The sequence below is a fragment of the Chrysochloris asiatica genome, unplaced genomic scaffold, assembly GCF_000296735.1.
Source record: "Chrysochloris asiatica unplaced genomic scaffold, ChrAsi1.0 scaffold00289, whole genome shotgun sequence".
NCBI classification, from domain to species: domain Eukaryota; kingdom Metazoa; phylum Chordata; class Mammalia; order Afrosoricida; family Chrysochloridae; genus Chrysochloris; species Chrysochloris asiatica.
The window spans coordinates 1,119,137-1,144,191 of NW_006408807.1; the positions used below are offsets into that span (position 1 = coordinate 1,119,137).

A 25,055-nucleotide genomic window follows, 5' to 3' on the forward strand; every position below is an offset into this window, starting at 1 on the left:
TTTTCTGAATGCCTCCAGGTAGATGTGATCAGGAAATGGGCTTCCCTTTTCACTCTTCTTCCTGAGAAGTTTCAAGATACCACTGTTGGTCATTTTGACATAACTTAGGATTTAATTTTTAGCCTGTTTTCTCCTTTGTCTGTTTGTCCCGCTCCACAATCCCTGTTCAGGCCTTTTTTCTAGTTGGAAACAGTTCAGGGCCGGCCGTGGCCATTTGGTTTTAATTGGAAACTGTCTCTTTAAATTTTGAGGAGATCTGTGCGCATGCGTAGTAGAACCCTCTGTGGGTGGGGCTGGGGTACCCGCTAGCTCAGGCACCCCTATGGTCACCAGAATGTAGGTGCGCAGACAGCAAGGGACCAATGAACAGCTACCAAAAGAAAAGAATGTCCACACCTTTATCTGAGCGGTTCTGCCAGGCGTCTGTGGCTGCTCCGATCCTTCCCCCATGTGGTCTCACCCAAGATGACGGCTCCTGGAGCAGCCGAGCCTCCCGGACTAGAAAGCAATAGATTTCTTGCTTCTGCCACAAGTTCCCCGAGCTGTGAGCCTTCCAACATTCTAAGTATTCCTTTATATGTGGTTCAGAGTTCTGGGACCATCCCCTGAGCCTGCTTGGTCGGGTATTTTGTGTTGTTGTTGGCGGAGCTCTTCATTACACATCCTCCCGATCCGCCATCTTGTTTGTTCTCTCTCCCTTTTTTTGAATGACAGTTTGCTGGGTAAAAATTCGTGGTTGGCATTGTCTTCTTTCACTCTCCATTGTTGTCTGGCCTCTAGAGTTTCTGGGGAATATTTGTGCTGATACTTAATGCAAGTCCATTGGTTTGTTACATTGCTGCTTTTAGAATTCTCTCCTTGTCTTTGACTTCCAAGAATTTTATTAGAATATGGTACAGAATTAATCTCTTTTTGCCTCTTCTAATTGCAGTTTAAGGAGCTCTGGTAGCATAGTGGTTACGAATCGGACTGCTATCCTCAGGGTCAGCAGTTCGACACTACCAGCTGCTCTGCGAGAGAAAGATTAGGCTTTCTGCTCCTGTAAAGATTTACAGCCTCGGAAACCCTGTACAGGGTTACTATGAGTCGGAACCAACTCCATGGCATGTAACAACAACAACAATTGCAATTTATGTAGCCTCCTGCATTTACAGCCTTGGTTCTCTGGTCAGATGTTTCTATTGAGATCTGGTAAAGTTTAGGTTTTTTGTTTTCTAGTTCATTTATTCTGTCTTCTGTCTGTTTGACTCCATTGTTGAGTGTTTTTCTTGCTTTTTAAATTCACATTTATTCTTCAGTTCAGTAGTTGTTTATTTTTTAGATTGTTTCAGTGTTCATGTTGAGTCTTTTGTTTTGTTCCTCCCTTTTTTCCTGATCTCTGCTAGTTTTCTGTGTGCTTTTTCTTTCCTAAGCATATTTAATACTTGCTGTTAAGTGCCCTTGAGTTGGTTCCAACTCAGAGATCATGTATAGGGCTTCCGAGGAGCTGTTGGGGGCTTTGAACTGCCAATGTTGTGGTTAGCAGTCCAATACTTTTGCTTGCCAGGACTCCTTATTTAACACTATCGTCTGAAAATTAATCGATTTTTTGCATCATTCTGACCTTCATAGGAGAAATCTCTTCTTCGTGTTTTGCTTTTGACTGGTCCTCATTTTTTCCCTTTATTATTGCATTGAACACCATGTGTTTTTTGCTTGTTTATTTTAATTTAAAGTTTTATTGCGAGTTTTGTGGGAAATTTTTCTGATTGTATGCCCTGGTGACACATTGCCAAGTTCCTGACTATTAACTGAGAGGTCCGGACCTGCACCCTCTCGCTGCTCCCTGGGAGATAGATGAGACAGTCTGCCTCTGCAAATATAGCCCTGGAAACACCTGGGGGCAGCTCTACTCAGTCCTGCGGCATCCAGAGGAATCAAAATTGACCCAGTGGCAGGGGGATGACATCTCCTGAGAACCACTAGAACGCATTCTTGTGCTTAGGCTTTTTTCCAGTGCTTACTCAGAAGTTCTGGATGCTTCATCTCCAGAATTCAAGACAGATGTGCAGAAGGGGCTTAAGCTGATCAAAAACACTGAGAAAGTAGAGGGACGGGGCTCAACTTTTTCTGTAACAAAGGTAGAGGCTCTCTCTGTCTTTCCCTCATGGGCACCCCTGCACAGACTTGCCCATGGTGTCATGCTGTTAGCCTTTCCTCTATGTCACCCTGTCCATTGAAGTATTTCCCTTGCCTTGCTGTTCTTGCTGTTCTCCTGGTCCCAGAGCTCATCCATCTCAGTCCTTGGCAAGATTCAGCAGTATTCTTTCGAAGTGCCAGTCTCTCTTCTTTCCCCTCCCAGCTGTGTGGCTTGCAGCCTCCTGCAGTTTCACTCACTTCAGTCAGGCTGCAGCTTCCTCAGACTGCCTGCCTTCTGTGCTTTCTGTTCCGGGTGTCACCTATTCCCATCCCAAGATGACTTCCATGGGTACTCCTGATGTGAGTGGATTAGTTCACGTGGCTTCTGTGCTGTCCTTGGTCCTCCTCTTCCTGCTTCTGGACGCTCTTTAACACCTCAACTTCCATCCAAAGTTTTCTGATCCTTATCTGTTTGTTCTTATTCGTGTGGGTTAGTTGTTAGGGGAGAAAACAGGAGCTTCCACTCACTTTGTAATCTTGCTCTACCCCTTATTTCTGTTTTAGTCTTGATTAAAATGCTTATATGTATAATACTGTCTTTAGTATTTAGCAAATACAAAATATGTATGTTTGATCTTTGTCATTTAAGGAACAACAATTGAAGAAGATCATAGCCAAAGAAAAACGTCTTCAGGCCACCCTTGGAGGAGCAGAGGTGAAAGTTGAAATTGTTCCTGCCAGTTTAGATGAGAATGCAGGTGAGGATTCTGTGAACCATTTCTCTGTGTTCTTGAATTGCTGTCAGATGCTTCTACCCAGTGGAGATTATTCTGCTTAATCTTTGGTGGGTTTTGAAAAAAAGACATTTGCCTTTATTGCCAAAACAGGTTGAGGAAGATTTCATTCTCCACACCTTCAGAACCAAATCTCTTCAGTCGTACTGGGTTTTAAATCCATCCACTGGAGGCTGCAGGTGTACCTCTCGTCATATATTTAATAAATGGAAAAATGAACAAGTTTTATGTAGTTAGTTTGATAAAGACAACTAGCATCCTGATTGGATTATACTGTAAGTCCAACATTATCATAGAGACTCATAGAGATTCTCTCACATATGTTTATGGAGCATATTTGGCAGGCTTTCCAAGCATCAATTTTGTTGTTTAAAAAAGACATCTTTTTCCAGTTACACTGTGGTTATACTTTCTGTTTATATCACTGGCTTCAATGGTCATCTTTTGGAAAACTGCTTAAGAAATTATGTAGGGAAAAAAAAGACATTATGTAGGCTCTGGAACTAAATTCTTGGTCGTCATTTCACGTGTGTGTGTGTGTGTGTGTGTGTGTGTGTGTGTGTGTGTGTAGACAATAGAGATTATATATAGCTGTTCAGGCATTTACTATTTGAAATAAAAGGTTTCTTAGCATTTAAGATCTTCAAGCAATTATTTTCTACTAGCTCCAGCAGTTTATTGCAATAAGATGCTAGAATTATGAAGAATTTATTGAGGGAACAGAGAAAATCAGAGATGTGCTTTTAAAGTTCAGCCTTAAAATTCACGGTGTCTACAACCAGGGCTTTCTGCTGCCGGGCGCCGTTTTTCTTATTGGGGACAGTCATTTGTTCCCTGTCTAGCTGTTTAGAAGCTACTGTTTATCGTTTACCTCCTACTGCTACTTTAGTCAAACTTTGTCTCAGGTTAATAGTTAGCCTCCCCAAATGCAAACTCCTAGTTTTCATCCTTGTTCCCCTGACAGTGCAGCACTTGACACTTCCTTCCGTCTCTCCTCGGGTTTCCCACCACTTCTAGTCAGTTGTTTTTGGCCTTCTCTTACATGTTGGTATTTGTAAGGAGGTTTCCTATGGACCCCTCTTGTTCCTCTCCCTGGATAATAGCATCTTCTCACTACAGCTTCCATAGCCACCAGTGTTCTAGTATCTAACACATTCATACACCTCTGCCCTTGACCTTTTTCTGAGTTCCTGGGTGCTAATACAACTATTGACCTGGGTAACAGCAAACTCTCAGACTTGGGGCCGCTATTGCCACCTTCCCCCAGCACCCTCTTCCTTGGTGTTCTGCATCGTATCTGAACAGGTGGCTGTAGAACCTGGTGTGTACGGTCCCAGATCTCGTGTACCCCGCTCTGTGTTTCCAAGCTGTAGACCTGGACTGTGCTCCTTAACCTCAAGTCTGTTTGGTATCCATGACATACGCAGAGGGGTAGCTGACCTTCATTTCTCTGCTCACATGCTTCTCTGAAGTTTCCTTTTCCCTGTTCTCTACATGACAGTCTACTTTATTGGGGGTATTGTGAGGATTACCTGAGAAGGAATTCTTTCTGAAATTAGATTTAATGAGGATAAATTGAAAAGAGAAAAAAAGAAACTATAAAAATTGGCTTTGTGCTCTATGACCTGGGATGAGACAGGTCTGGGATGATTTACAGGGGCTTGCTACAACCCTTCCTGTTCAACATTGTTCTAGCTGCTGTTAACCGATGCAGTAATGGAGAAAAGAAATAAGAGGTTCAAAGATTGGAAGACTAAGACCGTCAATATTTATAGATTGCATGATTATTTATGTAGAAAATCCAAAAGAATCAGTAGACAATTTTTTGAAATGTTGTGTGTAGCAATATTATTGAATATAAGATCGATATATAAAACTCAATTTTATTTTTATACACCAGCAAAACAAAAGTAAAATTTAATAAAGATGCCAAATGGAACGAAAATTAAATACCTTGAAAGAAGTCTTAACAAAAGAAATGTAGCTCTTTGTGCAATATATTTAAAACTATAAAATGTCATTGAGAAATTAAAGAAGACCTAAATAAATGGTGAGAGATTGGAAAATGTAGTTTTCTGAAGGTGTCAGTTTTTCTGTTGCTTTACAATTTCAGTGCAAACCTAATAAAGACTTTAGGATTTTATTTTGGTAGGGAGGGGCTGGAATGGGGTATTAGCATGCTAATTCTAACATTTATATGGAAATGAAATGGGCTACGAATAGCCAAAGCAGTCTGGAAGAAGAATAAAATACCGAGACTCATTGGAAAGCTATGGTAATGAAGACAGTGCCATATTGGCACAAGGAGAGATCGTAGACCAATTGGACAGAATGGAAAGTCCAGCAAAGGCAGCCAGTCATATTTGGCCACTTGATTTTTGACAAAAGGGGTAGTCCAGTACAGTGAAGAAAAGTAGTGTTTTCATAAATGGTGCTTGGTTAAACCTTATGAAAATAAAATGAATTTTTATCCCTCACACCATATACATACAGATTATAGATCTAAATGTGAATGGGAAACAAGACATTTTAGAATACAACAGAGGAACCCTCTGTTATGATCTTGGGGTAGGTAAAGACTTCTTAAACAAAACACAAAAATGCTCACTGTAAAGGCTGAAGGAGTCCTGGTGTGGCTCTGTAGGATAAACACTGGACTGTTAACCACAAGGTCAGCAATTCAAACCCCCAAGCTGTTCCTTTGAAACCCTACGCAGGATCGCTTTGAGTTGCAGGATCGCTATGAGTTGCAGGACCGCTATGAGTTGGAACCCACTCAGTGGCTCTTAACAACAACATAAAAGGAAAAGTAAAATTGTCAGTGTTTATAGATTGCAGGATTATGTAGAAAATCCAAAAGAATCAGTGTTAAATGGACTACATTAAAACTAAGAATGTGTGTTCCTCAGAAGATAGCATTGAGAGAGTGAAAAGACAAGTGTATGAAACAGTATTTGCAATATATGAACCAGTCAGAACACTTATATCTTGTTAAGTGCCATCAAGTCGGTTCTGACTCATAACCACCCTGTATAGGGTTTCCGAGGCTTTAAATCTTCCAGGGAACAGAAAGCCTCTTCTTTGTCTTTTGGAGCGGTTGGTGGGCTCAAACTGCAGACTTTGTGGTTTGCAGCCAAGTGTTGATCCTATGGAGTGAGTAAAAATCTCTTGTTGTTAAGTGCCATTGAGTGGTTACAACTCACAGCGGCCCTAGATAGAGTTTATGAGGCTTGTAAATCTTTGTGGGAGCAGAAAGCCTCATCTTTTCCCATGGAGTGGCTGGAGGGCTTGAACCATTGACCTTATTCGCAGTTCAGTGCTTATCCTATTTGTTGTTGTTGTTATGTGCCGTGGAGTTGGTTCCGACTCATAGCGACCCTATACAAGGTTTCCAAGGCTGTAAATCTTTACAGGAGCAGAAAGCTTCATCTTTCTCCCGCAGAACAGCTGGTAGTTTCCAACTGCTGACCTTGCAGTTCACAGCCCAATTCATAGCCACTACACTACTTATCCTATTAGAGGTCGGTTATTCTAAGAAGGCCAACAGACTTAGAGAAAAGTGGGCCAAATACGCAAACCTTTTATTTATGAAAGAAGCTTTTGGGACGTCTGGCAAGATGGTGGACTAGGCAGAACACTACAACAAAGATATGAGAGACCGGAAGAAGCAGACACAGATGAAAATCCTGGAAAAGCCATCTTCAGAGGAAAGGTTAGAGAAGTGGACCCTGTGCCTGCTGGGAGGAGAAGCTGAGCAGGGATGCCTGGTGACAGACGGCCCTATGTGACATGACTGTTTTGAACCTTTGTGAGCAGCTGTGGTGCCAGAAGGTGCTCTAGCAGAGCAGACTCACACTCCCCTGGTGACCAGAGTTGTGGCCAGCTCCCACCCTGGTTTCCGGGATTCGGGGACACTTGGTTGTGAGCCACACCAGTATAAGGCAGGGACTGGCTGGGCCACTCTGGTGCCTGGATTCAGGCAGGTTTAGCTCCAGACCTACAGAAGCTGCAGAGCCAGCAGACCAGCATTAGTCTGAGAGAAACCCTCATAAGCAGCCACCCTGTCTCCAACTCTCCTGTGGTCCTAAGAGACACTGAAACCAACTCCATCAAGGGCCTTCATGAACTACTTCCAGATTGAATGCTCTGAACACAGATAACACCTGGGCCTGTAGGAACTTCACCTAGGGCCAGGAAATCAGCTGTCACATCCCTTCTACACCCACCTTTGGAGTTCTTTGGCTGCAGGAACCCCTAAGAGTTTTCTCCTCTCTGGGTCCAGTAGCTGTACTGTTTTTTTTTGTTGTTGTTTGTTACCTTTCATTGTTTCATAGTTTTTGTCTTACCCATTTTCCATTCCTTTGAGTTTTGTCCTCTGTCTTTGCTTATGTTTTCCCTTCTTTTGTTTCTCATTTCCCCTCTTAGTTTTTATTCTTTTGAGTTTTCTCTGCTGTCTACTTTCTTTTCATCTCCCTCTTCCTAGTTTTCTGATTTTTTTTTTTTTTTTAAATTTCTGAGGAAGACAAGGTGATGGAACTAGCTGAAAAAGAATTCAGGAGAATAATATTTAAGTAACTTGAAAGAATTGACAGAAAGATTAAGGAAAGCAAGGAGAAAAAAAAAACTTTAGAAGAATTCAGAAAATCACTACAAGAACAGACAAAATAAATGCAAGTTTTGAAACAATACAAAACCTGCAATTAGAAATCCACTAAGATTTCAGAAATGGACAATATATTGAAAAGATAAAGAAATAGGTTTGAACTAGTAGAAGCCTGAAATAGTGAACTTGAAGATAAATCTCTCAATATTAGTATGCTAGGAGGACAGAAAAAAAGAATGGAGAAATCTGAAGAAAGTCTAAGAGTTATATGACACATCTTGAAAGAGGAATAACAATACATCATCCAAATTCCAGAATAGGAAGAGATAATAAAAAGCACAGAGAAAATTGTTAAAGAGTTGTTGAAAGAAAACTTCCCTATCATCATGAAAGACAAGAAAGTAAGCATATAAGAAGAGGAACGAACCCCAAACAGGATACATCTGAAAAGAAAATCACCAAGACATACCATAGTCAAACTTTTCAAAATCAAAGACAAGGAAAGAATCCTGAGAGCAGCTTGGGAAAAATGAAAAGTTATCTACAAAGAACCAATAAGACTGAGCTCTGATTTCTCAGCAGAAACCATTCAAGCAGTTAGGTGATACAATGACATATACAAAAATTCTGAAAAGAAAAAAATTGCCAACCAAGAATTATATCCTCAGCAAAACCTTCCCTCAATATGATGATGAAATTGGGACATTTCTAGGTAAACATAAATGAAAAAAATTTGTAATAAGATCAGCTTTACCAAAAAAATATGAATAGGTGTTCTTTGGACTGAGAAACAACAGTAGCAGACAACTACCTGAGATTAACATACATGATTTAATCCAGATGTTAAGTGCTGTTGAATCAGTTCCGACTCATAGCGACCCTGTGTATGGTTTCCGAGGAGTGATTGGTGGGTTTGAACTGCCACCTTTTGGTTCAAATTGAGCTTGTGGTCTAGTGCTTATCCTTCAGAGCCACACTAGGACTCCAGATATAGATGTAGTCTATACCAATCCAGATACAGAAGTTATTTAAAGTAAAACCTACAAGACTGAAAATAGGGAACCAGAGCTATCAATTTATAATGAATTCAACTGCAAAGCAAAAAGAAGGGCTAGTATAGATACAGAACTTCCAAATAGCGAGGGAGTTAAGTAGATTTCAAGATAAAACAGATTGGTTTCAATGGGGGAAAAATTAATTACAGCGTAACCTCAAAGAAATTAATAAACCTTCACATCAATATAAAAAAGAGGAAAATCGGAAAAATTGAGTAAACATTTACACAACAGACATGAAGAAAATGAAAAGAAAACCCACAAACAAAATGAACTCAGCAAAGAAGATGATGTGGAACCAAAACTCAAGAGTACCACAAATAAAAGCACACAATGAAATGGCAGCATGGAGTTCCTACCTATTAGTAATTACAATGAATGTAAATAAACTAAATACACCAGTCAAGGGACAGAGAGTTGCAGAATAGAGAAGAAAACAGAATCCTTCAATATGCTGTATGCAAGAGATCATCAAAAATATGGAGATAGCCCATCAACAGAAGAATGTTTAAACAAACTTTGGAATGTACACACAAAGTACTACTACTCAACCTTGAAGAATACTTATGAATCCTCAAACCACCTCACACATGGATGAACCTGGTGGACATTATGCTGAGTGAAATTAGTAACAAAATTACAAATGTTGTATGAGACCACTGTTGTAAAAAGTTATTAAAAGATTTTCTTGATAAAACCATTCAAGCAGTTAGGTGATACAATGACGGTTTCTCTGATGGTTTCCAGCAGGGAGGGAATGTTAGTTATGGGCTAGAGGGTAGAAATATGTTATCATGTGTGATGGGGCAGACAATATACAATAGAGGGATTGACAGGCAAAAATGAAGGTAGTGAGAGACACAGAGAAATTGTTAACTGATGACTTATGGGAGGGGATTGCAATCATTGAAATGAAGCAAAGTGTATGGTTTGTTGAATATCAGACTGATTATCTGCTTTGTAAACCTTCACTCGATTTGCAAGAAAAAGTTAAAAAACAAAGCTAAACTAAGCTATCTAACTTAACCAGTAAGCCAATGAAAGGCATTCGGGTTCATTAGTAATGAGGGAAATATAACTTGAAACCACAATGTGATGGCACTGTGCATGTATCATAGAGCTAAGTGGAGTGGCGAGATTAAGGAACAGTTGTCATCGCAAACACTGTTGATAGAACTGAAAATTGATACAGTCACTTTAGAATACTGTATGACAATGTATACTGAAGTTTAACATACGCAAAGAGTTGTGTACATATATTCCCAAAGCACATAAGTTAGAATGTTCATAATAACCATTTTCCCAGTGGTGTCGTGGTATGGTGCTTAGGATCAGCACTGGACCGCTAGGTCGACGGTCCAAACACACTAGTCGCTCCTCAGAAATCCTGTACAGGGACAGGGTCGCTATGAGTCAGAACCAACTCGACAGCACTTACCAACAACAGCACCATTCCCAGTAGCCAGAACCTGGATACTACTCAAATGCCCATTAACAATGGAGTGGACAAATTGTGATATATCATATAATGGGGAGTTTGGTGACTCAATACAGTAAGCACTGGGCTGTGAAACACAAAGGCCTCGGTTTAAGCCCACGAACCGCTTGTTGGGAGATAAGGCTTTCTGCTCCCGCAAAGATTTAAAAGCCCTGGAAACCCTAACCAGGGTCGCTGTGAGTTGGAACCTTCAGGACAGCACTTAACAACAATTCATATAGTAGAATACTAACAACAGTAGCAATTAGTGACCTACAACTACATTCAGCAGGTGTAAATGTCATAAGCATAATGTTGAACTAAAGAAGCCAGACAAAAGAGTACAAACATTTCCATTGACATAAAGTTCAGAGGCAGGCAACACTCATCTCTAGTGTTAAGGCAGGGTAGTCATGACTCAGGGTAGTGACCTGACTGGAAGGGAGCACAAAAGGCACACCCATGGGTGCTAGCAATCTGTTTCTTGATCTGGATGCTGGTTGTTATTGTTTAAGGTTCCATCGAGTCGGTACCGACCCATAGCGACCTTATGCATAACAGAACAAAACACTGCCCGATCCTGGGCCAACCTCACTACTGTTGCCACGCTTGAGTCCATCGATGCTGCCACATGGCCAGTCCATCTCGTTGGGGGTCTTCCTCTTTTTCTCTGACCCTCCACATTACCAAACATGATATCCTTCTCCAGCAACTGGTCCCTCCTGACAATATATCCGAAGTATGAGAGACCAAGTTTGGCCATCCTGGCCTCCAGGGAGCACCCTGGCTGCACTTCTTCCAAAACAGATCTGTTGGTTCTTTTGGCAGCCCATGGCACTTTCAGTATTCTCCTCCAACACCATAATTCAAAAGCATCAATTCTTCTATGATCTTCCTTATTCACTGTCCAGCTTTCACATGCATATGAGGTGATTGAAAACACCATGGCTTGGGTCAGATGCACCTTAGTCCTCAAGCTGACATCTTTGCTCTTCAACACTTTGGAAAGGTCTTGTGCAGCAGATTTGCCTAATGCAATATGTCGTTTGATTTTTTGACTGCTGCTTCCATCAGTGTTGATAGTTGATCCAAGAAGAATGAAGTCCTTGACAACTTCAATGTTTTCTCCATTGATAAGAATGTTGTTTATTGGTCCAGTGGTGAGGATTTTTGTTTTCTTGACATTGAGATGCAATCCATACTGAAGGCTGTGCTCTTTGATCTTCATCAGTAAATGTTTTAAATCCTCTTTACTTTCAGCAAACAAGGTTGTGTTATTAGCATATCACAGGTTGTTAATGAGTCTTCCTTCAATCCTGATGCCATGCTTTTCTTCATAGAACCCAGCTTCTCAGATTATTTGCTCAGCATACAGATTAAATAAATACAGTGAAAGAATACAATCTTGTCGCATACCTTTTTTACTTTTAAACCATTCAGTGTTCCCATGTTGTGTTCGAACAACTGTTTCTTGGTCCAGGTACAGATTCCTCATGAGCACAATTACGTCTTCTGGAATCCTCATATTTTGCAATGTTGTCCATAGCTTGTCATGATCCACACAATCGAAAGCCTTTGCGTAGTCTGGATGCTGGTGTGTGGAAATATTTTCTCTGACAAGTCATTGAGTTTTACATTTATGATTTGTACACTCTTCTGGTGTATATTTTATGTTGGTGCATTTTTCATGAAAATCTGACTGTAGTATTACTGGTCTGCCAAGCAACCTAGATTGTAGAATATGAATTCTTTCCAATTAAGCCATTAGTTCCTTTGGGTTTTGGCTATATGGCAAAGTAATTTTTGCCAGAGATTACTCTCAGCTAATGAAACTGGAATTGTTTCTGGGTACTTTATACTCTTTATGGCATAACTTCCAATTTTAGTTCATCCCTTCAGTCAGTTCATCTATCTAAATACAGTGCTGTTCATTAGCTCTTTCTGTAGTGATGAAAGTGTTCTATATTGGTGTTCTGTATCTGTCTGGTGGTGGTTAGCCACATGTGACTGGCAAGGACTTCAAATATGGCTGAGACAACTGAGGAATGGAATTTTAAATTTAACTTTAAATAGCCACACTTGACTGGCATCTACCATATTGAATAGTGTAGAGATAATGTTTATATTTTTTTGCTTAGGCGCATGTTGATTCCTTAATTGTGTGTTTTCAGTTTCACCATCTCTTGAATTAAAGTCCATCTAAATGCTACTATTAGAAAGAACATGGGAATTTGGGATATTGTTTCTTCATGGGCTGTTCTTCACTGAGAAGGAAACATGGCTAAATTTATCTGTTTAGAACTATGTTATATATAAATAAATTGGTCTCTGGATGCATGTTGTTGTATGCCATCGAGTTGACTGACTCATAGTGACCCTGTACAGGGTTTCTGAGGAGTAGCTGTTGGGTTTGAATAGCTGACCTTTTGGTTAGCAGTCTTCAGTGTTTACCATACCTTGGATGCATAAATGAGTATGTTTATATTTTGATAGTTATATTGTGCTGAATACTGTAATCAGTTGTACTCTGTTCTCCACATGTATTATGTTTTGGTACCTCAGTGACTTTTTCTTTTAAATGAGTTATTTGCAGGTGGTGCTGTGTGGATAAGCACTGGACTGCAAGGTCGGTTTGAACTTTAAGGTGGTGGTTCAAACCCACCAGCCACTCATTGGAAACCCTGTGCAGGATTGCTATGAGTCAGTGGCACACAGCAACAGTATATATTGAGGAGTCCTCGTGTGGTGCTATAGGATATGCACTAAACTGCCACCCATGAGTCAGTGGTTCAAATCCACCAGCCTCTCCTCAGAAACCATGTACAGGGTTGCTATGAGTTGGAACTGACCTGCTGACACTTAAGAACAACAACAAAATATATTGAAGGGGGTCCTGGTATGGTGCTGTAGGATAAGCACTGGACTGCTAACTGCAATATCAGTAATTCAGACCCACCAGCCACTCCTCCAAAACCCTTTATAGGGTCGTTCTGAGTTAGAACCAACTTGATACATTTAACAGTAAGAACAACAACAATACATAGAGAAAAAAGCTGTTGTGGTGCAGTGGTTAAGCACTCAGCTGCTAACTGAAAGGTGTGTGGTTCAAACACATTAGCTATTCTGTAGTAGAAAGATGTGCAGTCTGCTCCCATAAAAATCTTTCTGTTAAGTGCCGTTGAGTTGGCTCCGACTCATAGTGACCCTGTCGGGTTTCTGAGGAGCAGCTAGTGGGTTTGAACCGCTGACCTCGTGGTTCGCAGTCCAGTGCTGAGCTTTGCAAACTGTATGTGGCAGTTCTCTGTCCTGCAGGTTTGCTATGAGTTGGAATTGACCCCGTGGCAGTGGTTTTAATACATATTAAACATGAGACTCTTGCTGGCGCACTTTTGGAAAAGCTTGTGCTCATGCCCATACATTGTTGCTGCTCTTGCAGAACCGGGGCCATCCTGCCTGGGCAGCATGCTCATGCCTGCTCAGGAGACTGCATGGGAGGAGCTCATCCGCACAGGCCAGATGACACCTTTTGGTACCCAGATCCCTCAGAAAGTGGAGAAGAGGCCTAGAAGAATAATGCTCGATGAAGCATCAGGCTTTGAAAAATATTTGGCAGATCAAGCAAAACTTTCTTTTGAAAGGAAGAAGCAAGCTAGTAATAAAAGAGCAACACGAAAAGGTCTAGCCTCGGCCGCTTCTGAGTTGAATCCAGCACTAAATGAAAACAAGCAAAACCAGAGAAGCAAAGTTCTTTCGAAAACAGATAAGCGTTTGCAGAAGCATATCAAGAAACTCCACAAGAGGGCTCTTGAGTCCCAGCGGAAAGTGGGATTGCTAAAGGGAGCGAAACCCTTTGTAGCAGCTAGGAAGAGGGAAGAGAGGGCCTCTGAGAGTGAAGAGTCTGAGTACTTTCCCACGGAGGAGGAGAAGGAAGAAGTGGCTGAGGCCGACCTGTCTGAAAGTGGCATCGATTGTGAACATAAACGACTGCCCAGAGGTCGGAAACGGCAGAAGAGAGTCACAGTGCAAGAGATTGATGAGTTTTTCCCAAGTTCTGGAGAAGAAACGCAAGCAACAAGAGGAGGAGGAGGTCGGAAAACAGTGAGGTGTCGAGATGATGGAGATGAAGATTATTATAAACAACGCTTAAGGTCAGTCTGCAGAGATTGCAAACACGCTGTACCTTTTTGTTTTATGTCAGATAGCAGGCTTTATTAATAAACAGTTGTTGTAGATACAGTTTACTGTATTAGCTCTACACTTGTCTAATCTTTCTGCAGCCTCAGCTTTCTGGAATTAGCAGCAACCCAAAGTCCTCTGACCCAAACAAAATGTGTGTACTTCCCATTCTTCACCCAGATAAGAGGGGCAAAGTTTATGGGAAGAAAAGCTCAGGGGAAGGGCTGGGCCAGAAGCTTAAGCTGAGTCTCTTTACATTGAGAATGGTCTCCCTGAACAAGGTGACTTATGTTGTGTTATGGTGGTTATTTCTTTGAAAGCAGGGAAGTGTTCAAATCATCTTAGAGGACTTTCCTTCAAAAAGACATAAAATGTATTTAAGTTTGAGTATAGGAAAAAATAAGCTTATGTGACATAGAATGCACGGGCTTTCCTTTGTTCTCGTGTGACAATGTGCGTGTGACAATGTGCACTTCTTTTTCACTGGACTTAAGGGTAAAGTATATGTCCCCTTTTTGCTGGACTTCTAGAGTTCAGTATGCTTCCTTTTCATGGATATTTTTATTCCCAAGACTGATCCACCTCGTGTTTCAGTGACTGTCAGTATACGATACAGGTACTACATAAGGTAAGGTCTGAAATCAATACTATGTACGGCCACGTATTTTTGCAAGCCAGGGATAATAGGGTTTTACAGGTTTTCTCAGCTGCTGCACATCAAATCTTCAGTATTCATTCATTAAGAGCTGTAAGAAATTGAGAGAAAAACTAATCTGTTTAACTTTATTAACAGAATATTATTTTCTTTTTTTTAACTTGTTTTCTTTTAGAAGCAACTCTGTCTACCTTTTAATATTATTTTGACACCAAGAAAAAACATCTTCAAAAACTGCTTTGAGACTATTCCTTTATATTTATCCCTTGGATGACTTTTTCTCAATTCTTAGCAGTTTTTTCTTGTTTCTAAACATGAGACCTAGTTTACTGTATTTATTGTAGCTTTCCACAGACCTCAGTGAATGAAGACTGCCCTGATATTTTCTCTGGTCTAGAACTGCTTAGAAGTGTTCATTTTGCCATATACATTTTATAACTTATTTTTTTTAATGTTTTATTGTGAATTATATGATAGTTTACATGTTTACATGAGAGAACTTTAATTTTACATTCATTCCATTGTATATCATTTCATTGCCATGGTTCCAATCCCCGTCATGCATCATCAACCGACTAAAGGGTATATCCTAGAAACCCGCCCCCTCCCCTCACTCCTCCCCCCAAGTCTTAGGCCCACAGGCCCTCTCCCTGTCTGGATCCAAAGTCCCCAGACACTTCATGGAGTGTCCCCAGACACTCCACGTCATCGTCTCTGTCTCCATCTCAGGGATCTCTGATTCTCTGGGTAGGGTCCCATTCTCGGCTCTTCTCCGTTGATGGTCCTAGAGACCTCCGCTCCTAGACTGGAGAAATAATTGCTCCCTTCCTTGCCACCCTCATAATCCAACCCTCATAATCAGTCCTGATAACCATTATTCACTACAGTATCACGAGTTACCCAACTGTATTTCATTTCATCAGCTCTGCCTAGACAGATTGGATAGTACTCCCTGGAAATTCTGCTTTCCTCCATGCCCCCTAGCTCTAGGTTTCCTCTTGAAAGCTTGTAAGCCAGTCACTTCTTGCCTTTGTAGTCCCCTACTCCCCATTTGGGTATCCAATGTCCAAGTTGCCCCTCTCTGCCTACTCTGTGTGTGGAGGGGGTGGGAATGTTTCTTGCTGTAAGGATTTGTTCCTTCTTTTGAGTCAATGCATCCGTAGGTATAGGTCAAGTTCATCAGATTGTATCAGCTCACTCTATTTTTTTTTTTTTTTTTCTTTTCCTCTTCTTTCTTTTCCTGGTTGAGCTCTGATCATCTAGTCATCCGGTCCAGGTCACGTGGGTACTATCTGCAAGTGTGGGTGTTCTTGTGCCCATACCCTCTCTTCCCATCAGCCAGTAGCTCTATTCTCCACTCGAGTCCTCTGTGGCCACGCCACTGACTCTGGGCCCAGGAGTCCCCAGGTCTCCTCACACTGCTTGCCAAGCAGGTCCCCAACTGGGTCCACAGAAGCCCACTGAACATTGTAGGGCTTAGCTTGCCGCTTCATTGCTGCTTTTAACCCTCTTCCCCCTTTCGGTGATGCGTGCAGTCACCAATCAGAGCGTGAGTTTCCGTTGAGTCTTAGTCTTGGAAGGGGGTTTGCGTTGAGAGGACCTTACCATTTGCCTTGATGTTTCCTAGGAAAGCGATTTGTTTGTTATAACATTTTTAAAGCATATGTAGCATGGTGATGGTTGTGTGGAGTCGGTTCTGACTCATAGTGACCCTGTATAGGGTTTCCAAGGCTGTAAATCTTTTGGGGAGCAGAAAACTTCATCTTTCCCTTGCAGAGTGGCTGGTAGTTTTGAACTGCTGACCTGCCTCGCTGATAGCAGCCCACCTTATAACCCACTGTGCTACCAGGGCTCCTTATACGTAGCATAGTTCTTTAAAAAAATAATTTGAAGAGCTAATAGGATTTGCTTGAGTCTTGGTGTGACACTATAGGATAAGTTCTAGACTGCTAACAGCAAGTTCTATGATTTAAACCCACTAGTTACTCCTCATAAACCTGATACAGTGTCCTTATGGGTTGGAACCAACTCGATGGCACTTAACATCAACAATATATTTGCTACAGAGACATGCAAGCTAAGTTCAGTAGAGCTTTAGCATTCCCATTCTAATATTACTTTAAATATTCATGTAAAGTGGAGCACTCACTTAAACTTGTTAATTCTCAGTACAACTTTAAAGTTATTTTGTACATTTAATGCTGGTGAAATTGTTTGAAGAATATTTCTCAGATACTTAGCAGTAATCAGCATCAGTCTTTTTCTTAACTACTGTAGAGAATTAATAAAATGTTAATCTCAAATTATTGATTATAAATTTAGAAACAGTATATTCTTCCAATTGAATTGGGTCAATATTAAATATATTTAAAATATATCAGCATTTTGATCAAGAGCAATTAATTTTGATTGAATTTTAAATCAGAGGTTTAAATTCATGGCACTAAGTTTTTCTTAATAACGTTAAGATTGTAAAACAATTTATTTTCAGATCCCTATTATAAACCTTTTCTTCTTTCTTTTTTTTTGTTTGTTAAAGTTACAGCAAAATCTCTAATGAATTTCAGAAATATCAATAATTCTGATTGCCACCAAAATACTATAGCTCTTAAAATTTTATAGCTGTGGTTATTAAAATTTCTAAATTGCAGATATCCACAATGAAATTTTTTTACTAAGTCTCCTTTGGTTTTCTTTGAATAAGGGCATGCTAAAAGAAAATAAAGTATTCAGGATTAAGAAGCATATTCAGAACATATCAGAATTTCTAGTCACTCTTTTTTCATTGTGTTAATTGTTATTTTTCTTTGTACAGACTATCCATGGGTTACAAACATTGAACCAACCCCTGTAAAACCTATTATATTGAAAATTCTAGGACATACAATGATTCCTAATAGCAAACTGTAGTCTTGGTGTGGTGCTATGGAATAAAGCACTGGTCTGCAAGGTCAGTGGTTCAGACTCACCAGCTGCTTCTTGGAAACCTGATGCAGGGTCACTGTAAGTCAGAACTGACTTGACACCACTTAACAACAATAATAGCAAACTGGTGCTACTTTGTAACATGTGTCAAAACATTTTTCTTACTGTATTTTTATGATAAAGATGTTTTAGTGTATCTGGAAGCATTTCTCTGATGTTTTTAGGCATTGCAAGCTGCACTGTATGCGAAGATAAACATTTGACTAACTGATGTTAGCTCATACTGTACCTCCCTGTTCCAGTTTATGTTCAAATGTGACTGAAAGACAGACATAGAGACGGAACTCATTGAATCTGAGGATTACCTATAGATTGACATTAGAATGATGTTCCCATGAATAAAGAAAAAGACCTTTAGGATTATATTTTAGCAATGGTCTGATATTATATGATCAGAATAAAGCCATATAACTTGTTAAGTCCATTAAGGCAGTTTCAACTTAATAGTGACCCTGTATAGGGTTTCCATTGGAGTGGCTGGTGCATTTGAACTGCTGACTGTGCAGTTAGCAGTCCAGTGCTTATCCTACAGCACCACAAGTCTACAGCATATAGAATCATTTTTCTTAGTGGTAAGAATTTAGTACTGTATAGCTGCAAGGTCAGCAGTTCGAAACTACCAGTGGTTCCGCGGGAGAAAGATGAGGCGGTCTGCTCCCGTAAAGATTTACAGCCTCGGAAACCCTGTGTAGGGTCGCTATGAGTCGGAACCGACTCCACGGCACATCACAACAACAACAACCCGCCCAGGCTAGGTGTGTTATATTTTAACTTAAAACTGTTGACACTGAATCAAGTGACTCCCAGATATCTCCTCCCCTTTATTCTCTGAACTTTAGAGCCCTAGGTCTTTAATTAGCTCTCTAGGTTAGTAATCCTAAGTAGGGATCTATGTTGTACCTGATAGCTACTGGGACCTTCCTACTGAGCCTTTCCAACAGTTTCACCCTGTCTGGAAATGGGTGATAATACTCATTAGTCTGCCTCTGATATAACCCGAGACTTCAGAAGTCTTCAAAGTCTTCATTGTTTTTTTAACTTCTGAATGCATTGTAGAATTTTTGCAAGGCCAACGACTTATTCATTGCAAATACCTTTCTTCAACAACATATAAATGGCAAGTACATATGTGGCCCTCCCCAGATGGAATACACAGGAATCCCATTGACTACATCTGTGGAAAGAGATGGTTGAGCAGCCAAGACAAGGCCAGGGGCAGACTGTCAAATCTATTGTCAGTTGTTCATATGCAAAGGCAGGCTGAAGCTGAAGAAAATGAAAACACTGGAGCTAAAATATGTCTTGAGTATACCTCACCTGTATATAGAGATCATCTCAATAGATTTGATGCATTGAACATGAGTGACCAAAGACCAGGTAAGTTGTGGGATGACATCAGAGATGTCTTATGTACGTAAAGTAAGCAAAAATATCATTGAAAAGACAGGAAAGAAAAAGAAGACCAAAGTATACGCCTGAAGAGACTCTGAAACTTGTACTAGAAGAACATGTTGTTGTTGTTGTTAAGTGCCATCGAGTCAGTTCCGACCCATAGCGACCCTGTACAAGGTTTCCGAGGGTGTAAATCTTTACGGGAGTAGAAAGCCTCATCTTTCTCCCGCGATGCGGCTGGTAGTTTCAAACCGCTGACCTTAAGGTTCGCAGCCCGATTCGTAACCACTACACTACCAGAGCTCCTTACTAGAAGAACATAGAGAAGCTAAAGTGACTGGAAGAAATGATGACGTAAAAGAGCGGAACAGAAATTTTTAAAGGGCATCTTGAGAAGATAAAGTATTATAATGGAATGTGCACAAACCTGGAGCTGGAGTTAGAAAACCACAAAGGAAGAACATACTCAGCATTTCTCAAGCTGAAAGAAGTGAAGAAGAAAATGTAGCCCTAACTTGCAATACTGAAGGATTCTATAGGAGTCCTGGTGTGGTGCTGTGGGTTAATACTCCAGACTACAAAGCCATTTGAACTGCAAGGTTGGAGTTCAAGCTCACTAGTCACTCCTTAGGAAAGCCTATACAGGGTCGTTATGGGTCGGAACCGACTTGACAGCCCTTAACAACAGCAACAACATAGGCAAAATATTGAATGATGCAGGAAGCATTTTCTGTGGAAGGAATACATAGTCATGGTACCAAAATATTCAACTATTTCAGGAGATAATCAAGAAGCCAGTGGTAGGTACTGAAGGAAGAATTCAAAGCTAATTAAGGGCATTGGTGAAAAACCAGGTCCTAGGAATTGACAGAATAATGATTGCAGTGTTTTAGCAAAGGGATGCAGTGCTGGAGGTGCTTACTTGTCTGTGCCAAAAAATTTGGAAAACAGCTACCTGGCCAACCAATCCAAAGAGATACATATTTGTGCCAGTTCCAAAGAAAGGTGGCCCAAAGGTGACCCAGAATGCAGAAATTATTGAACAACATCATTAATACCACACACAAAATTTTACTGAGGGTAATTCAAAATGTCTTACAGCATTTACAGGGAATTGCCAGAAATTCAAGAAGGATTCAGAAAAGACCGAGGAGTGAGGGATGTCATTGCTACATCAGCTGGGTCTTGACTGAAATCCGAGAATACTAGGAAGATGATTATTTGTACTTTAGTGACTATGCAGAGGCATTAGACTGTGTAGATCATAATAAATTGTGGATAAGAGTACAAAGAGTGGGAGTTTCAGAACACTTAATTTTGCTTTAATCTGTCCATAGACAAAGAAGCAGTTGTTTGAATAACACAAGGGGATACAGAGTGGTTTAAAAATCAAGAATCAAATGGTTTAAAATCAAGAAAGCTATGTGTCAGGGTTGTATCCTTTACCATACTTAATGCAGTCTGTTTGCTGAGCAGATAATCTGAGAAGAACAAGGAATGAGGGTTGGAGGAAGGCCATTAACAACCTACAAATATGCAGGTTATTGTTATATTGTTATTGTTTTCTGATAACAACCTACAACTTTGCTTGCTGAAAGTGAAGAGGACTTAAGTACTGATGAAGAGCAAAGAATCCAGCCTTCTTTATGGATTATACCTCACAATCAAGAATGGAAAACCCTCACTGAGATGGATTGACTCAGTGGCTACAACGAGAGGTTCATATATAGGGACGATTGTGAGGGTGATGTTGGTCTGGACAGTGTTTCATTTCATTGCACATAGGGTCACTCTGAGTTGTAACAGATTCTATAGCACCTAACAGTAACAACATGCATTTTACTTTTCCTACATTTTCAGTACTACTTCCTTCTCTGTTCAGAACTGCATTTGTGGACCATGTCTTCAGTGACATTTCCTCTATTTTCATACTTATGTGAGCATGAGAAGATGGACGAGTCAGTTCTTTTAAGTAATTTTGTCAAGTCCTTGTTTATGTCAATGGTATGCATGTCTTATAAAACATTTTTTGTTTTTAGTTTTAATTTTGTACTACCTAAATTTCTGTTAAGGTACGGCTCTTAACTTCTGTGTTTAGCTGTATTTAAAATATTTTGCTGTTAAGTGCTGTGAGTCAGTTCTGACTCATAGTGACCCTGTGTAGGGTTTCTGAGAAACAGCTGATTTTGAACTGCTGGCCTTGCAGTTCAAACCAACCTTATAGTCCAGTGCTTATCCTATAGCACCACACCAGGACTATTATTGCAGCTTTAAAATGCAGGCCTTGGGAACTAGAACAGCCATACAAAAACTTGATAAGAAATGGCACGTGCAGTGTTTGAGTGGTACCTGTCTCTGGTGAGCACTATCATGCTGTTTTTCCAGTTTCTTCAGCTCAAATAGCCCAGGGTGGGTCAGAACAGCAGACATTGCATATGTCTGTTCCTTGCAAGAAGATGTTGCTAGGTGCCATCAAGTCACTTCTGACTCATAGTGACCCTGTGCACAGCAGATCCAAACACTGCCAGGTCCGGCGCCATCCTCAACGATTGCTACGCTCGAGTCCATTGCTGCTGCCACTGTTCCAGTCTGCTTTTTCACTAACCCTCCACTTTTCCAAGCTTGGTGCCTTCCTGGGACTGGTCCCCCCTGATAATATGTACAAAATATGAGAGGAAGTTTCACTGTCCTAGCTTCTAAGTATCGGGGTCCGAGACCCGCTCAGACCACTGCGTGGGTTTCCCAAAGGAATGGCGAGGATTAACGAACAGGCAAGGGACACAAGCTGATGGCAAGTGACAAAGTTTATTTCAAATCTCAGAGTATATATAGGGTGGTTCTGCAAGTCATTGCTGTTTTGCATAGTTACAAGTCTGTCCTTTACTGTGAATCAGGCGACCTTGGGAAAGCTACCTTTCCTGCTGTGTTGATAGCAGTCTTTGTCTGGTTAGACCCAGACTTAAAGTTTTATGAGGCCTGTAAGTCTTTTGGTCCCCAACACTAAGGAACGTTCTGGCTGTACTTCTTCCAACACGGATTTGCTTGTTCTTCTGGCATTCCATGGTACTTTTGATAACTCTTCTCCAACTCCATAATTCAAATGCACCAATTCTTCTACGGTCTTCCTTATTTGTTGTTCAACTTTTCACATGCATATGAGGCTATTGAAAATAGCATGACTTGAGCCAGGCACAAGTTCTCAAACTAACATCTTGGCTGTTGAACACTTTAAAGAGGTCTTGTGCAGCAGATTTGCAATATGTCGTTTGATTTCTTGGCTGCTGCTTATGCCATTTGATTTCTTGGCTGCTGCTTCCATGAGCGTTGATGGTTAATCCAAGCAAATGAAATATTTGACGTCAATCTTTTCTTCATTTATCATGATGTTATTTATTGGTACAGTGGGAGGATTTTTGTTTTCTTTGAACTGTATCATTATTTTAAGCCCTCTTCATTTTCAGCAAGCAAGTTTCTTATCATCTGCATCTCACAAGCCAGGTTGTTAATGATTCTCCTTCCAGTCCCGATGCCACAGTCTTCTTCATGTAATCCAGCTTCTCTGATTCTTTACTCAACATACAGATTGAGTAAATATGGTGAAAGCATACATACCTTTCCTGATTTTAAACCATTCAATGCCCCCTTGTTCTGTTCAAGTGACTGCCTCTTGGCCTATGGACAGGTTCCTCATGAGCATGATTAAGTGTTCTGGAGTGCCCATTCTTTGTAGTGTTAATTATAGTTTGTCGTTATCCATACAGTCAAAAGCCTTTGTATACTCAATAAAGTAAACATCTTGCAAGTATTCTCTGCTTCCAGAGAATTTCAGTGAAGATCCATCTTATGTCAGCAGTTATATCCCTCATTCCGCATCCTTGTGTGAATCCAGCTTGGACTTCTGGAATTTCTATGTTGATGTACTGTTGTAGCCATTTTTGAATCTTTAGCAAAATTTTACTTGTATATGATATTAATGATACTGATGATATTAAAGATTTCTGCATTTAAGCCTCCTCTCTTTGGAATGAGCACAAATATGGATCTTTTCTAATCAGTTAGCTGTCTTCCAAATTTCTTGGCGTAGATGAGTGAGTGCCTCCAGTGCTGCATCAGTTTGTTGAAAGATTTCAATTTGTATTCCTTCAATTCCCAGTACCTTGGTTTTTGCCAGTGCCTTCAGGTGACGATGGTGTTACTTAAAGCAGGTCTGTGGCCTGATGAGACTCTTGCTAATTAGGAATCACACCCTATGTGAGTAGAAGAGAGAATTTTATTTTTCAGTGTACCATAGGATACAGAGTTATCCAATCTCAGATTCATCAGTTTTTCGGGAGTGGTTTGCTGCTTTTATAGGTTGACCTAAAGAGATGACATTTTGACAGGGTAAGCCCTGGATTGCTAACTGCAATGTTGGCTTTTTATATTCACTGGCCGCTCCTTGGAAACTATACAGGGCCACTGTGAGTCGGAACTGACAGCAGTTAATAACAATACCACTCAGTTCTAGCTCTGAGTCAGCAAACCTAGTTCCCTCAAATAAGGGACCAGAGGCATCCATTCTGCACATGAGCCCCTGCCCAAAGGCACTCAGCTTTGCTTGCTCCGTGGGCCAGAGCCCATTGCTCTGCCTCATGCTCTGGCTCTTGGTTCTGCTGCTTCTGCGCCTCTCCTCCAGTGTCACTGCTTGTTACTGCATTGAGGAGGTTCAGTGTACAGGGATCTTGGGGTCCGAAGGACGTGTTCCACTCCCGGCTCTTCTTCTTTGATGATAGTCAGATTCCCTCTTCTGCTTCTAAGATGACTCATTTTATACCCAGCAGGATGGCAACATTGACCAACCACATTTAGCCCAGTTAAACAGTCACTCACAATTGAATTATATACTGTATCAGCATCTTCCCCTGCCCTCTCTTACCCAGACCGTAGGAGAAAAAGTCTGGTGGGAGTTTACAGACTGTCTAGAAGAGACATTAAACAATTCACTGCACCACAATAAGTTGAGTGTGGACTATCTGAGAGTTTTAAAAAGCTGTCTCAAATGACCCTGTTTATAAGTCAGTTTTACATAGTCATCCTGCCTAGGGTTGTTGCTTTTGGCAGATTTGGTTTGTAATTTAGGACCCTCTTTTAGGTATACTGCACAATTGTGTTTACAGAGGAGAGAGAGAGTTTACAGAGGAGAGGGACCGGAGAAGAGCCTCAGGGTCAGTTCACCTGACTAAATGCTGTACTTAAAAGAGCCTTTGGTTCTTACAGGGCTTGTAGATCAGAATTGTCTGGGGTGGCTCTTCAGATGCCTGAGTTCTGCATTGAGCCTCTGTGGCAGTAGTTCAGGGTTGGCAAAGTTGGGCATTGCCCTTGTGCTTTTGACCAAGCTCCCAGGGGTTCTGAGTCAAGGTCTGTGACTTAATTACCACAGGACCTTGTTTAGAAAGAATTATGTTCCCATTTAGGACACCTGTAAGGCACTCGGGAAGAATTGTTGGTAAGGATGTTGGTTTGAGAATTTCGATACTTTTTTTCTCTAACCCAAAGTCCCCACCTTCACCCCAACTCAGTACAGCACATTCGAGAGTTCAGAAACAGTCTCTTCTTAAGGTGGTCCCTGAGTCTCCTCAGGTGGTCTGGCACATTAATGAGAGTGGTGAGGTCAGAAATCAGTTTGAGTTGTTACCTCGAAATACTTGGAAGGCTTTCCACCACCTGCCCCTCTTATTTGTACTGTTTTTGTTGTTGGTTTTTAATCGTATGACAGTATTAAGATGAAAAAAACTACCTGCTCTTTTTTTTTTTTTTTTTT

At 40.8% G+C, this 25,055-nt stretch overlaps 1 protein-coding gene across 1 annotated transcript in view; it reads left to right on the forward strand.

The window, feature by feature from the left end:
* The window catches only part of ERCC6 (excision repair cross-complementing rodent repair deficiency, complementation group 6), a 127,845-nt gene that overhangs the window by 8,825 nt on the left and 93,965 nt on the right, over nt 1–25,055 (forward strand). The window contains exons 3-4 of the mRNA XM_006874605.1: nt 2,768–2,876; nt 13,484–14,195. Of these exons, the coding sequence (XP_006874667.1) occupies nt 2,768–2,876; nt 13,484–14,195 (821 nt within the window). The remainder of the gene's footprint in view (nt 1–2,767; nt 2,877–13,483; nt 14,196–25,055) is intronic.